This window comes from Manacus vitellinus, unplaced genomic scaffold, assembly GCF_001715985.3.
Source record: "Manacus vitellinus isolate BGI_N305 unplaced genomic scaffold, ASM171598v3 scaffold_3_pilon, whole genome shotgun sequence".
Lineage (NCBI taxonomy): Eukaryota > Metazoa > Chordata > Aves > Passeriformes > Pipridae > Manacus > Manacus vitellinus.
This window is the reverse complement of record NW_021940535.1, coordinates 40,816,726-40,833,201: the sequence shown is the minus strand read 5'-3', so window position 1 is coordinate 40,833,201 and position 16,476 is coordinate 40,816,726. Positions and strand designations below refer to the sequence as shown.

The window sequence follows — 16,476 nt, the reverse complement described above, 5'->3', positions numbered from 1 at the left end:
CTCACATGCAAATTAATTTCTTTCACAAAGACGAATATGCTTCTAGAGTGGGTAAGTGTGGTTAGAAGGGTCCTAAAAACAGATGCTTGACCAAAAAAAAGCTGCATTGCTTTATCATGCAAATATAAATGACCAATGTTTTAAATATTCTTGAAATGAGTATTGACTTGACACATTGAAAAGGCATTCAAGACTTAAAGATGCATCTGCTATTGAAGAATCTTGTGCTCCATGTAACATGCATGTTTACCCCCCCAGTACCTGGTAGGTTGTACAGTGCTCTTAACTACAGTGGGACTAGGTACTCTTGTCACTACTGTGTGGGTATTCACAGAACGTGAAGCAGGGGTAGTTTCACTTTAAAGAATTGCCAAGGAGGGAAAATTCACAGGGAGAGAGAAGAAAAAAGCATTAAGAAAAGCAATACATAAAGTGTTAACTACAGAAAAGACCAAAACAAAACAAAACAGAAAAAAACCAAACAGCAGTGATTTTTAATTAACTATCTGCTGCGACATTTTCAAAATAGTTTCAAATACTTTGAAAGAACCAAAAGCCTAGAAGAGCAAACATGCTGTCTCTTGAACTTATTCATTACCCATAATGTAAGCTACCTTTTAGTAGACCATTAGGTGAACATCCATTCACCTTTGTTTAATTTTCCCCAAAAATGATTTTCCCTTATTCAGGAAAACGTCATGATATATGACGGGAGTGGAAGAAATGCATTTCCAAAAAGTACATTTGAGATTTCAGAATGTGAAAGGTTTTCCCCAATACATATACATTCCATAAGAAATTGAGCAGATTTCCCTCAGTGCAAAGTATCTTTTTCATTTGAGTTATGAAACAATGCTATGATTAATCTCGTTTACCTAATCCACAGGTTCTTAAACTTTCTGCCAAATTACAGTTCATATAACTTATGCTTTACTAGTCCCTCTACATTTAAAAAGGAATTTCAATATAGTTTCCCCTGTGGTTGTCAAGGCCCTTAACAATAAATGTTTTCCTTGCTACAAAGTTATAAGCACCACAGACATGGAACTTATTCCCAGATTTGAAAGCAGGAGCCAGAGTTAGAGCCAACACACTTACGTAGCTGCAATGACCACCTCCTCACTGGTGATTGGTTGTGTGTGAGATCTGTCCTGCAAACGCCGCAGCCTTCTCTCTACCGCTGAACTTCTTGTAGGTGGTTTAGGAATATTTTTCATTTCAAATGATTTTTCCATTTCCTAAGAGGATATATGTTACATTTAAGCCACGGATGAAAAGTTCTAAAACAGTACTTTCTTTTCAGCTTTCTTGCATGCAGAGCAGTAAAGTTCCCAAGTGCCCATCTCTGAATTAAAAGCAGGATGCAATTGCACAGTATGCATCACGGAATTAAGACTAACTACACACCTCTCTCTAAATGACAAGAAGGCTTTAGAGCAACAGGTCTACTGTGTAGGCAGGGAATAAAGTAAGAAAAAAAAAGTTATGTAGCTTGGGCGTGGTTAACTGCATTATACTTCATTTTAATGCACTTTGGGTTCCTTCAGCATCTTGTATATGAGATGTTTAATTCAGTCTTTTATTTAGAAAATGCAATACTTACTCTAAAAAGCAGTCTCTTTGCAGCCACGCTTAGTTTGGCTCGGTCATCCAATTTTTCTTCATCTACACAAAGGAAGAAAAAAAAAAGATGTTGAACATAGTGAATCAAGCTCATATTAAATACATTTTTTTTTAATAAATGATTGCAAACCAGCAAATAAGCTGGCTGTTCCTCCCATTTAACAAAAGACTTATCATGAACTCAGCTGTGTAAACTTTATCTGTTTTTACATGTACTGCATTAGAGGAAAATTCTTGAAATGATTTGCAAAAGAGTTGTCTTCAGGACAGTTCACGTCCTTTCAAGTCAACCAAACAAACTTCTATGAATAATCAAACTTATTGTATCAGTCTACAATAACACATGGACTAAGAAAATAATTATACTTAAAGACTGCCTTAAGGGTCAGTGAACAGTATTGAACATTTATTTTATACTAACTGACCATTCTGATTACCACCTCATGTCCCCATTTCTCAGAGGCTCAATTGGTATCCTCAGGAGCTGAAATCAGCATCCTCCAGGATCCAAGAGCCAGCATCTCAAAGCTGCAGAGAATATCAGCTTTCAAATAGCATAAGGCATTAAATCTAAATTTAGCTACTCATGAGATTACCTACCTAATTTATGCCAGACTTGCCAAGGGTGACAAGAGGGAAAGGGAAGCAAGATGGCAGACCGAATTCTATAATTTACTAACCTGCATTTGGCAACTTCCTGAGCCAGAAAACAAGTTAGCAACATTAGTTCCTCTTTATACTAAAGGCTTTTTTTTAGCTATTAGTCCTAGACCACTGATTAAAATTGACTGATGATTAAAATTTTTTTCCCAACAACTAGGTTATTTATTGTCTAAATTAGGAAAAAAACCAACCCCCACTATGTTGAAAAGTGTCAAGCCATTCCTGCTCCAACTCCCATATGAAATTTGGGATCCATAGACAGACTTGTGGCCCTAAATGAATTTGAAATCAAGTCTGTAGTAGACATGGTCCAAAGAAAATTGGTACTTCACATTAAAGATAGTTATTTTCAAGTGTATTTTGTTTGCATTATCAAACAGTTCTTCAGTTAAAACAAAAAATACATTTGCTCCCATTTCTTCCTTAGAAAACAGTACAGTAACCTACCTTCAGCAGTTGGTATTTCTGCACTGAAAATTGACCTAGTGAAAAATTATCAAACAGAAAAAAAGTTAGCTTGAAACAAGACATCAAAAATGAAATTCAAATTCAGTCTGAAGTAGCAGGACCTCAAAAGTCTTAAGAATGGCAAGAATTAATCTATTTTTCAAGTTTCAACAGTGTCCACTTGGGAACATCCTTTAGTAAAGCATAAAGGCAAGCAACTGCAAGCAAACCTAAATACAGTGAAGGAAAATGATTTCTAGTTCATTTTGCAGAAGATAAAAGTCTAAGATTTGCTGCCAGCTCTTTTAACATAAAATAGGTTGCTTTGGTAGTTTACAAAAAGGGTAAATGATAAAGCAGAATAGATGGAAACTCTTTATATAAAACCAAAAGCATTTATTAGACAGAACCAGACAGCTACAGTACTTTATGATGATTCACTGTTCACCATTATGATGATTCACTGTTCACCATTTCACACGGAAGGAATTTGCAACAAATTGGTTTTGTCAGGGGTGTTTTGGGTTTCATTTTCTAAGGAGCTATAACAAATACTGGGTTGTTTTTAAAGAGAAACAATAACCTTGCAAAATGTTTGTGCTAATAAATGAACAAATCTTTTCACAAGCTTGTTCATGTCTACCTGCACTAGAATGCTACACAGAGCTACATACGTGCCTACCTATCTGTCTCCTTTCGTTCTGCTGATGTTATAGGTTGAGTTTTAAACCTCTCAGAAGTCTTTCTATTTTCACCAGGAGTAAAATAGCGCCTCGCCTTTCGTGGCCCACGGTCACCATTGGCAGACACAGTACTACCTGCCGTTGACATCTCAGACCGAGATTCACTTTCAGATCGCACGACAGAGAGCGCATAGGAAAGAAAACAGGAGAGAGAAGTAAAGCATAGATGTAAGCATCTCAACAATTCACTGGAGACCACTCTGCATGCTCCTCCGGTAACATGCATGGACGTACACATTCCAGCTACCCCACATCACAACTTGCACCAGCAAGCAGAAGCACAAAAGCGGGATCCAAACCATCTCAGCCTCCAATACACACTGGTGAGAGCTAAGCTGTGTGCTTTAAGTGCTGAACACAACTGCTGTTGAGTGTGTGTAATTTTTGCCAAGGACGTGCAAGTTTCACACGAAAATACAACTGAAATGTCACCTACAGTTCCGTTTTCTTGTTGGCATTAGCACTCTCCAGAAAGACATTACGGAGCTGGGCAACAGAGACTTTCGTGTCAACCATGCCAATCTCACCATTTGGTGGATTTGCTTCCATGCTGTCCTTATTTTTAAAAGCTTCTAGCTTAGGAGTCACAGTATAGTCAGACATTGAGCGAGTCAGGACCTTGTGCTTTGTTGTTGACACTTTCCAAACAGGAGCCTTTGCCTTGGCAGGCTGCAATACAGATCCACTCTGTATGTACATAACAGCTTCGCTCCTTTCTATGTTCTCAGGGGGCTTAAACTGCTGCTCGGGGGCCTGCCTCTTATTGCACTCCAACTCTCTCTGAACTTCTGAGTTAACTTTCGGCTTGCTTGCGAATGAGGAACTCCCCACAGGGGTATCTAATTCTCCTCCTCCGAAGAGGCCCTCATGGTTCTTCCCTTGCTTGCGAATCTCAGATGGCAAAATTGGTCTTCTGCCTTTGGAAGCCTGATCACCCTCCAAGGAATCTTCTTCATCAGGTTTTGTTCCATAACAGGGTGCTTCTTTCTTTTCACCCTCTGATGCAGTGGCTGCTGACGATTTTGTTATGAGGCTAACACTGTCTGGTGGGAGGAGGCTGCCAGCAGGGATGTTTTCTGGTTCTTCTGCTGCCATCAGCTGAGCTGTGTGAGCAATGCCAGCAGGCTGAATATAGCCATGTATTGGTTGGCGGACGGAACTGACGGGTTGATTTATGACCCTATCAAAGGCAGACGTTTCTGTCTGAAGAGGCATGTAGTGGGCTGGAACTGGATGGGATTTTCTCTGAGATACTGTGTCTGTGACAAGTTCAGGGCTTCCACGAGCACTTTCCTCTTTCACCAATTTCTCTCTAACTTTTACTCTTTAAGAAAGAAAAAGGATTAAAGCTGTGAACAGCAATACCCAATCTGGAAAGGAACACAGATACCTACTGAGGGTACAGACAGCAACATTGTATTAAAATAAAAAAAAAAAATCAACACATAAAAGAAAGCAATCTTATGATGCAACCCCTTCCTCCCCACAAATCTTAGCAGTAATATTGCTCATAAACACTTCAGGGATTCACAGGCCCTCGAACATGCATGACTCCTGAGAAGGTAACTGTGCAAGCTCTGAAAACATACAGCATGTTCCCATGAGATCACAACTGTGTCTGTCAAATAGCACATACCCATAGTCTCAAACAAACAAGATGATCAAAACCGCATTTTATATTATCAAAGTGTGTGGTTCAGCCTGAAATTGCAAATTCTGCTGGCAATCATGTATGAAGTCAGATTTTTGAAGATGTCTAAACACTGGGCAGCTTATGTCATATCAAGACGTTGCTGCATTGGAAAAAGAGATGAAAAATATCTTATCTCCATCCAATCTTTCAGATGGTTTGCCAGAGACTGGTTTACCTGTGCTTTTGTGTATCATATAAGACACCCAAAATGTTATATGTAGTGTAACCTATTTCAGTAGCGAGAAAAAATGTTGAAAGGGCAAGCCTTAAAGTCCAAAGTGAAACTATGGCATGGCTGTTGCTCTTCAGAGACCTTGCAGAGAAGAAAGGGATTTAGAAACCAAAACAGGCTTTCTATTTTAAAAGGTTTCATTACATTCTAACATGCAAAAACTTACAGGAATGTTCCCAAAAGTTACCTTCAGTGTGTTTTCTAGAAACACCTCTGGACTTGTGTAATATCCATGCAAAACAGTCATATTTCACCTTTAGAAAATGACTGCAACAGCACAAGGGAAGGTAAGCACGTGCAGCCAGAGGTAGCCTTTGCTCTGTGACTGTCACTGCAGGGCAGCTCTCCAGCAGTTTTACAGCCTCGCCAAGAGCTCAGACAGCTTACAGGGCGTTCGTAGATAACACACACACAGTATTAAAAATGAAAGCCCTGTACTTCCTCCCCTCCCAAACGGGTATAAAAAATTATTTTAATTCTGAGGAAGGAGAGAAACTCAAATAAAATGGGATACTAGCTCCCTAATTGAAAGTAAGTAATCCAGCTCGAAGTATGTGCAATTCCAGGCTTGCTACCAACAGACTTTTTGGAGTTTGAGTTATGAAAAAAGAAAAGTTAGGAAAAAAAGGAGGTAAATTATCTAAGAGGATAATTGAGGATACCCAAAGTTATCTTAAACACCAATCTTTGTAATATTTTGGTGCTTCTTACCTCTGAGGATTGATGCACTTATCAGGGAAACTCCTCAAAGTTACTTAAGCACAGGAAGAGTATAAGTCTGAAAAAGTATTTTTTTAACTACATGTACCAAGCATTCCCCAGAACATCCATGCTGGTATTAGTACTGGGTTATAAGAATTACTTTAATCAGAAACATGAAAAAGAGTCTTCCTACAATGTTTTTCATGGTGGGATCACTGTATGTGTTACCAAATCGGAAGAAAGCAGCTGCCTGTAGCTTTGATCAAGATCTTGCTTTACTTTTCCAGTTATAGTTCTTTTTTTTTTTTACCTCTCTTGTACCATCTCTTTTGGAATTGAAGGAATTAGTTGTAGGGAATGCTAAGATGGATTGGTGTATGTTATACAAATCTGCTGTTTGCAGAGTACAAAGTGGGATCAAATAAGAAGTTATAAAATTTAGTGGAAGCCAGAATGATAGTAGCTGTGGAAGAAGCTCGGGGCATTTGTACTCCATCAAAATACCAACTGGTCATAAGTTAGAATAAAAGTAGATGCTTCAAAAAATTTCAACAGCTCTTTATCCACATGAAATAACACTTTCTAACTTGCTGCTGTTAAAGGAAAATTAAAGACAAGTGTTAAATGAATACAGAGTAAAGGGAAATAAAGGGGAGGTTTGTAATCTGATTGTTAGCCACACAGCTATGTTTTATGATACCTGGAGGGCCAGCTGATAAGTGAAGGTGTGTCCCCTTCCGAATCTTTCTGAAGAAACCATTCAGGTTTTGCTTTCCCTGCACTACTACAGAAAAACAGAACTTCAGGTAACTTTGAGAACTCAACACATATTCCCATTTCTCCTGATCCTCCCTCCCACTGCTTTTTATTGCTATCTACTCAATTGCAGAGGACTGCTCAAGAAAACAAAAGCAATGCACACTAATCAAATTCAAAGGCGGTAAACTGTGAAACAAACTATCATATTAATTCCACAGAGATCTAGAAAGTGTTCTAAATGGTAAAGATTCTGCAAAAGTAACTTTACCAAGTGTACATTGTCCAAAACTTCAGAAGTGAAAGCAACTACACCTTATTTTTGCCCTTTGCCATTGCAGGTCAGTTTGTGCAAAGACATCTGAAAAAGGTGTTAAAACCATTAATTTAATTTGTGGTTAAAGTGGTAAAGACTGCTGCATCCAAAACAAAGTAGTAACAGGAATTCAATGAAGCTAAAAATTCAGATGGCTACATCATACTTCCTAAGAAATTCTAGGGAGCATTTGGAACTCCTCCCTCCTCTTGTAATCCTACTCACAAAAGCTTTACTTAGCACAAGTAAAACATGCTGCATCACTAGGTGACTTGGGAAAGGAAAAGTTTAAGAAAAAAGTGACCCCTAATTTAATCCTGACTTTATTCAGTTTCCGTTCTGGCATTGAAAGCATAAAAAGAAACAAGACACTACAAACCTCAAAAAGCTCTGCAGGAAAGGGTGCTCACAGACTTCCTATATACAGTTTCTCAAATCCTTTCCTAATGCCCCCCCTTCACCTAAAATTCCTCAGCAACAGTAGATCACATCAAATACTTTTAACGTTGCAAGCACAGGCTGTCCTGCCACATTAACGTTTACAAACTTACTCCCCTAGGGTGACAAGAGTCCAGGATGCTTTCCATTACCTGGAGGTACATCTGAAAGAACTTTTCGCATTGCAGTAGAGCCATTTGGGATTAAAATCCCAAATCAAGCTCCAGATAATCTACTTCAATTTTTGTTAGTTGGTCTTTAAAGAAAAATAACTGAAAAAGGTCAAATCAACAACTGTTCTTAAGATAACAGCGTATTTGCTGCAAATAAGTTTAAATTTGAGAACTCACCTACAGTTGTCACTGTATCCAAATCAATCTTAGAACAAAGACAAACACCAAGTGTTGAAACATCTTTTGTTTTTCCAAATGTTTTTGAATCCCTAATGGAACTGACCAAATAGAAGATAAAACCCTTTCACAGAAGCTGCCTCAGCACCTGTAGTTGCTCTGAAGGGAGGGAACTTCCTTCTCCTCTCTTAATGTGTACTTTGGCACATTTTTATAGTGGGCATGGCCCAAGCAGCAATTATTTGTACTTGATCATTCATCCTTTGAAGAGTGCAGTCAGAAGAACACAAGCCACATTTTGAATTTACAGTTAATCAGCCATTTCAGCAGCCAAATGCAGGCAATGTCAAATGATACCTTCTCAGCACTTTGTTGTCTTCTCAGTGATGGGTAACAGGATTAATTATTAAATCTTCTTAGGACTGAAGGCACAAAGCCTTCAGATGTATTCCAAAGCAAGCTGCATTTGTTTTTCAATTTGAACTCAGGAAATTTAAATTTAACAAAAAAAAAATAATTGCAGCCCATATAATATGGAACTGACTTCAGAAGAGCAGTCACCTGAAAAACTGGAGTTAGCCCTTATTTCTGTTGTGCAAATAGCCTTATAGAACAGCACCATACAGTAACTTCAAATGGACTGCATGGAAACAGATGATGACTTCTTTACTACGCAGAAACAAGGACAAGAGTTTCTGAGAGGTTATTGTTACATCTCTGAATAACACACCAGTGAGTACACACTGGCACTGGAAGTGTTGAGGGTAGTAAAGAACAAACTCTTGGCAACTCAACCTTTAAAATACCACCTATTGCCTATATGTGTGTCCAAACAAGGGACCAAATCCTAGGTTTAAGCTCCTGGCTGCTTATCTTGATGGGTGCAGATGATTTTCTTCAAAAGATAAAAATGACAGTAATTATGGGAAACTTGTTTTATGCAAATACTGTCCAAAGCCTCATCTCAGAAAGAATCTGAAATTAGAGATAATGGAGTCAGCAATTTGTACTAAGTTATTACTTATTCACAGAATCACAGAATAGTCTGGGTTGGACAGGACCTTTAAAGGTCATTTTGTCCACATTACTCAGAGTCTCATCAAACATCACCTTGAATGTTTTCAGAGATAGGGTGTCTACCTCCTCTCTGGACAGTGTCTGTCTGTTTTATCATCTCTCTTGTAAAAAATTTCTTTCTTAAATCTAGTCTCAATATACCCTTTTTTAGTTCAAAAGCATTCCCCCCGGTCCTATTGCAACAGGCCCTGTTAAAAAGTCTGTCCCCATCTTTCTTATAAGACCCTGTTAAGCACTGAAACGCTGCAATAAGGTCTCCCAGGAGCTTGCTCTTGTCCAGGCTGAACAACCCCAACTCTCTCAAGCCTTTCCTCATAGTAGGGGTGCTCCATCCCTCTGATGATTTTTGTGGTCCTCCTCTGGACTCATTCCAACAGGTCTATGTCTTTCTTGTGCTGAGGACTCGAGAGGTGGATGCAGTACTCCAGGTGGGATCTCATGAGAGTGGAGTAGGAGGGCAGAATCACCTCCCTTGACCTGCTGGCCACACCTTTTTTGCAGCCCAGGACAGGGTTGGCTTTCTGGGCTGCAAGTGAACATTGCCAGTTCATGTCTAGCTTTTCATCCACCAGTTCTGCAAAGCTTTTCATGTCAGGGCTGCTCTCAATCCCTTCATCCCACAGACTGTATTTGGAACTGGGGCTTGCCTGGCCCAGGTGCAGGACCTTGCACTTGGCTTTACTGAATCCCTTATGAGGTTCCCGTGGGCCCACTTCTTGAGCTTGTCCATACCACTCTGGATGATATCCCATCCTTTGGGAGTGTCAACTGCACCACTGAGCTCAGTGTGGGAAGAGATGTTGCCATTGGAGACTGAGGCAAAAAAGTAGTTGAGTATCTCAGCCTTCTGCTCGTCCATTGTTACCAGTCTGCCAGTCTTGGTTTCTTTGACCTTCCTTTTCTGGCTAACATACCTGTAGAAGTCCTTCTTTTTATTCTTTGCATCCTTGCCAAGCTCAGCTTCAGCTTTGCCTTGGCCTTCCTAAGCCCAACCCTACACAACGGGCAGTGTCCCTATACTCTTCCCATAATACCTGTCCCTGCTTCAACTGCCTGTGCATTTGCTTCCTGCCCTTTAAAATCAATTCATTCATGCTGGTCTCTTGCCTTCTTTTCCTGATTTCTCACACCTGGGGATTGAGTCCCCTTGTGCTCTATGGAAAGCATAAATGGTTTAGTTTATACCAGTTGTTTCAGTTTCTTAGAAACAGTCAACACTGCATGACGCAGATGTGTTTACAATTAAGTTCTCATTGTAATTTACATCATTTTTAATTGCAACATTTTAACTTAAGTTTTTATGGTTTTTATTTTCTATCCATCTATCTACCTAGAAATTAAAGAATCACACATAGAGAAAATCATACTTTTTAAAAGTTCTTATTCACGCATTGTTTTCAGTCACCATAAGAATTTGACAGCATTTTCACAATACACTGTGAAATTATAATGTGAAATTAATGAAAAATAATTTTTGTCCTTCTGGAAATATCTGGTTACCCTATTACTGTAGTAAATTTGTCAAATATGAAGCAATTCATCATGGAATTTTAACTTTCCCCTCTGCCCCTTCATGCACATCTATGCTTGACATTATCTGAAAGAATGACTATCACAGTTCAAAAAAGGTTTTCACGCTTTCACATCATGAAAAGAAATCAACTATTATTTCAACTGACCTAAGACACTGTTCAGCTTTTAACTCTGATAACTGTTTATTTTGGCAGGACTCATCGTGAAGATATTAAAATCTTCACTGAGAAACATCTTACCTTTACTTGTAAGCCCCCACCCAAACAATCACAGGATATAGATGAAAAAAAGTTAAAAGGCTTGCTATAATAGGTTATTAAAAAAAAACAAAATCAGATTTAGAACCACATAACTCCTTCAATTGCTAATTTGTGTAAATATCTTAAACATCAGTTATTCCACTTCTTCCCCCAGAGGGCCTAATTTTAGCAAAAATTCTATAAAGGAAAAGTGAAACCAAGGTCATAGCTAATCAGAGAAATATATATCCACTTCCTTGTATCAGAAGCACACTATGAGCCAATACAGCCACTAAATACATTCTTCAGGGGTAATATATACATTCTCATGAGTACTGTAGACCTTGCTGCAGAAGGTGATTAAGATAAAGGAATTCACTGTAAAACAAACAAAATAAAAATAATACTTACCTTTGTCTGCTGTTACTGTGCAAGGGCTGGTCATTCTGCAAGTGGATGGGTGAGGCTGCCCGCTTTGGTGAAGAAAGGGACTCTCTGGGGGTTTGCTTTGGTGGTATTGGCACTTCGTTATAGGAGGAAGATTCTCGTACAGAAAGTGAAAGGGAGGCAGAACTATCCAAGTTTGCTGAAGGGTCAGAAGCCTGTCTAATGGCACTGTCATCATCTGCTTTTCTAGCACTCTTTTCATTTGAGAGGTCGTCTTTTTCTTCACGGCTGGAGTACTCTTTGGAATCAGAAATTACACTCTTTGACCCCTTTGTCTCAGTCCTGGACAAATAAAGGGTGGCATAGTCCTTGTTTTCATCATCTTGCCTTTCACTTTTCACTCCCTTTCTTTCCCCACTGTCGGGATCTTTCCTTGCTCGCGTATATCTGGATGAGTAGTCAGAATCCAAATCAGAATCAAGAGATAATCCATACTTTTCTGCCAGCTGGCGTCGCCTCTCTGCCTTGTACCTAGCTATTCTCTCTGCTTTTGACTCTAGTTCCTGGACATCCATGTTTCCTGTACTATACAAGGGCTCTGTGTTACCTCCTGTGATTTCTGATCGGTATCTGGATGATCTGGGTTGTTTTTCTACAGAAGAATCTGAAGTTTCCTCCTCTTCATTTGATCTTCCTGTCAAAAGTACAACATATATGAGCAAGTCCATCCCAAAACTCCAAGTATCCCACCCATCACTCAAATCAAGTGAACTAAAAGCTTCCCCTTTTCTTACAAATCAAAATGACTGCATAGATACATTATATTTTTGCACTTTAGTCTCCAAAAGCACATACAAATGATTAAGAAATGTGTATTAGTAATACTTCTTTAAGAAGTAACTCTTTAATAATTAATAGTTCTCACATTGTTGTTTTAAAACAATAAGGATAATCAACTTTTTTCAAATAAGACAGCTGGAGACTTACAAGGCAAGTCAAAAAAAACCCCCACCCTGACACAGTTTTTCTGTAGAACTCTTTTCCACGGACTGGACTGCACAACTGATAGGGTAGTAAACATGAAGTAATTCAGCAATGCAAGACTGAGTGCAACATGCTGCTTACCTAGGTGGGGACTGTATGGATCAGTCGCACGCATATATCTTGGTGTATCTTCCTCTAGTAAACGGTGTGTGACTGAACCTGGGCAGTTTTGTAGAAGCATAGGTTGTGTATCATTTTCAATTCCCTCTAAGCGTCTAGCTATTCTCTCTTTTCTGAAAAATATGTGAAAAATGTGAAAACAGGCATCTTGAAAATTTGAAGGGACAGTTTCTAAGAGGAGGTTACAAAACAAGTTGCGTGTCTTGTTTTACAGGCCAAAGACTTTTTTACCTTTTCATTTCCAAAAAATCTCGGTTGTTTGGTTCAAACAGTTTTCTTAATTCTGAAACTGAGACAACAAAAGATTATGTAGTTCATAAGCTACTAGGTTTCAGAAACTTGCTAAAATGCTTTAGAATAAGAAGGAACAGTAAAATAAAGTTCAGAGTTTTGAAATAGCTTTCATCAGGAAATGAGCATTTTCCTCGTTTTCCTAGTTTATTAAGCTTGTGTTGTCAAAAGTGCATTAGGCACACAGGTGTAATCACCACCTCCAGGTTATTCCAAGCTGAACTCGAATCTGCTATTGTATCCTAGCAGTTTTCAAGACATAGCATATACTGGACAAGTTGTATTTTGGTTAGCTGAGATCAAGCTCACATGCCATGGTAACCTGTTTCAAAATCAGGTAGTATGGAATTACTGCTTTTCTTGTCTACACAGAAGTCAGGGACTGACTATGTTTAAAGAGAAACAGTGTCCCCCCTAATTCTTACTTTCCTCCACTCCCCTATATTGAGCAAATCCCAAGAATCCCAGTGACTCATTGCTAGAGTGAAAATTACAGTGTCATGATATTCCTGCATGGATAATTACCTTCTACTTTGCTAACTTTCCCTTGTAGTTTAAATTGGTCATACTTTTCTTCACTTCCTCTAAACTTTTTGCCGCTGTTATGTGCTACTAGACAGCTGCTGCAGTTCAAACAGTAGTGAACCAAGAGGAGGCATGATAGATGAAGTAATCCCTATATATAGACATGTATGTGCACATGGAAACCACGCTGGAGCAGTAACTGCTACGTAAACAAGTGTGGTGTGACTTCTTACCACCAGGAAGAGAAACCATCCAGGTTGTCAAAGGATGCAGTGGACGGGGATGAGTGTGTGTGTGCACCTAACACACACACATGCACATACATCCACCCCCTGGAATCACTGCCTTGGTAAATATGTAGTTCTAAAAGCTCTGTGCACCTATTCTGATGCAATGCACCTCCGGGGTTCTAACCATGTTGACCCAGGGATAAAAAGTCAAAGCAAGCTAAAATCTACAGCCGGCTAAATTGGCCAGAGATTGCCATCAGAAACGCCTGATGAGTCAGGACTGACTGGCAGACATTGCTCTACTGCAGAAGTAAATCTATCTTCTTTGCTACCAGAGTTCATTGCTCTAGATACTTACAAGATAAACATTATTGAAACACCACCCTTTTAAAGGTCAGATGCACCTTCCCTTCTCTCCCTTCCCTGTACTGCAAGAACATACAGGCATAGCTAGGTCAGGGTTTCAGCTCAGCTGACACATCCAGGAAGTCTGCTGTAGTTAATACCAGTGCTCATACCTCATAGATACAACTGACACTGGATGTCATATCAGCCTTATGTGCTGAAAAGCCACTAGGACTACAGATAAAATGTCTTGGATCAGCAAGAATGAACATATTCTGATTGTGACTCAAAGATGCAAATGAATGAGATATGAACACAATGTCTGAGGCTACTGATGAATGCCTGCTGAGAATGTGTAATGAACAGAGAAAAGAAACGAACATGACCACTCTCAAAAACAACTCCTTTAGTCTGTATTTCTACAGAAAGCAAACTTTAGCTAGCCAACCTAATTTCTGAAGCCAGGTTAGCTCAGATTGTGATCACACCATGAAAAAATTTAACATGTACACATTTGATGCAGAGTAGCTCAGGATGCAGATACTTAACAGTGCTAACAGGGCATCCTGAGCTAACCCAGGGGACACCTCTTCCATGCCTCAGTTCAGCATCTGCAGCAAAGCAGATTGAAGTCTATGCTTATGCTACTGACCAAGTTGACAGTGCAAGATAGCCACTGAAAGTCAGTAAATTCCAAGCATACATCTCTGGACATGGATAGAAACTGGACTTGGGCAATGCAAAATTTGCATTCTGAACCAACACCAAAGCAAAGATGAGCCCTTACATTGTGTTTTCACAGACTTTTCACTCAGTGCACGGGCAGTTTCCACTGTTGCTCTGCCCACTCAAGCTGTGCTAGCAGTGGAACCGTAACGAACAGAGAACTCACCCCTATGAAACCAGCCTTCATTTCAGATTCACACCAAAGGAAATGATTTCTCATAAATACTTTGCTCTAACCTCCCCAAATCTACTTCTGTTTAAGTGTGCTCCTCTAGCTATTGGAGTATTTCTGTTCTATCTGTTGGCTATACACACATAAAAAGGTCAAAACAAAACCCATAATTGTTCTGTCACTTCAGACATAGGCCTCTAAAGCTCACGGTTATTAAAACGACATTCCATCCAAATCATAATAATTTTTCTTCCCTAGTCACCAATTTATACAGTCATTAAAACCATCATCAGATAACAGATCTTTTATACAACTTTAGTAAAGTTCTAAAGCATAGCTTCATATAATAGCAAAAGTCTTCTTCCCTTTCCCCCCACCCCCAGAAAAGGAAACGTGACCATAAGTTGTCTACATACAAGAAATGTGGAACATCCAAAGAACTCCCAGAAGCATTAGCTCAACACCCTCTTGGCTACATGTTAGCTGAAGTTCCAGAGATTCTACTACCACTTTGCAGTCCTAAAAAGAGCACTGGTCCCATGAAGAATCTCTCCAACACCTTCCCAAACAACATAGGACAAAAATAGCATGGGACTACTCTATGTTGCCTTACACTTTTTCAACACTTGGGATTACAGACAGTAATTTCAGCTTAGTTGGCCAACATCTGCAGAGTTTTTCTGTAAAAGCAGTTCTTCTTTTCATGAGGTGAGGAAAAAGAAGCAAACCCCTCCCACCCAAAAAAAGATTAAATGCAGGAATTTTTCTACTCTAATAATTTCTTTTTGATGAATAAAATATTTTACTTCAAAACATGAAAGCCAGTTGGAGACATTTCACTCCCAAGGATACTGGTTGACCCTGGTAAACTTAGGTGACCAGGTTTCTCCTTTTTAATTTGCAATTTGAATAGGTTGGTACCAATTTCCATCTGTTCATGGGATGTTTTTTCCATGTGACCATCAGAAACTACACCATGGCAGTGTTAGAACAGTAACAACACTTCTACCTAAAAAGTAATACAAAGATCTGATTCAGCACACAGGAAAAGATTAAGAAGCTTAAAATAATTAATTTCACAGTAAAAGCTCCTTATCTAGATTAATTCATGGCAACACAATTTGTAAGCACCAGTGGTCACTTAAGGGCAAGAGGAAGAACAGCCACAGTTCAGAAACAGCCCCAAACCTGAGGCTTTATTTTATTTTTATTGAGCTGGATGCTATGGTAGAATACCCTCCAGGGTAGACTGCCAAGAGGCATCTTAATTCTGGTAAGTGTAGATATTCCAAACAAAATTTACCTTAGAACACCAGTAATCAGGAAAAGCAGTATTGTTCCATGTCTTGTCCCAGAATAAAAACCAACAAATACATTTGGAGTGCACCTCATGAAAATGTTTTAAAAAGTCCTTAAATTAAGGTGAAATATTTCTTATAGAATTCAGAAATCTTTCAAAAACATTTGCTACAGAATATAAACTCAAGCATACTGTGATTTTCTCTAAATAATTCAAGAGAATTAACTCTCGTTTCTACCTCAACTGTGTCAAATGATAAATATGGAACTGCTGTTTTCTTCAGAAGTTATTCAGATTAAGACAGAAGTTTAAGAACAAAGAAACCGAAACCAAAGCCTGTACTTACTGCAGCTCCTTTAGCACGTAAGACAAAAACTCAGTGTAGTCAGTTGGTCATGCAAGCACAATAATTCTACCAACCAAGGGGACTGGAAAGAGCTATGACTACAAGTCAAGTTAATATTTTGATTTCAGGATTAATCTAACTGTACAAAGAAGCCTCTCTGAAGTTTTGAATTTCAACT

The 16,476-nt window shown here is 39.0% G+C and overlaps 1 protein-coding gene across 7 annotated transcripts in view; it reads right to left on the bottom strand.

Moving 5' to 3' along the window:
• The window catches only part of SVIL (supervillin), a 108,100-nt gene that overhangs the window by 44,679 nt on the left and 46,945 nt on the right, over positions 1-16,476 (bottom strand). For 4 of the 7 annotated variants that reach the window (XM_018075312.3, XM_018075311.3, XM_018075310.3 and 1 more), the window contains exons 4-13: positions 12,595-12,652; positions 12,325-12,476; positions 11,224-11,893; positions 6,804-6,887; positions 3,913-4,800; positions 3,416-3,580; positions 2,734-2,768; positions 1,604-1,665; positions 1,099-1,238; positions 262-357 (exon numbers count right to left, since the gene is read on the bottom strand). In XM_018075312.3, the coding sequence (XP_017930801.2) occupies positions 262-357; positions 1,099-1,238; positions 1,604-1,665; positions 2,734-2,768; positions 3,416-3,580; positions 3,913-4,800; positions 6,804-6,887; positions 11,224-11,893; positions 12,325-12,476; positions 12,595-12,602 (2,300 nt within the window). In that variant the 5' untranslated portion in view covers positions 12,603-12,652. The remainder of the gene's footprint in view (positions 1-261; positions 358-1,098; positions 1,239-1,603; positions 1,666-2,733; positions 2,769-3,415; positions 3,581-3,912; positions 4,801-6,803; positions 6,888-11,223; positions 11,894-12,324; positions 12,477-12,594; positions 12,653-16,476) is intronic. The other 3 variants (XM_018075313.3, XM_018075314.3, XM_018075315.3) reach the window with 3 other exon arrangements.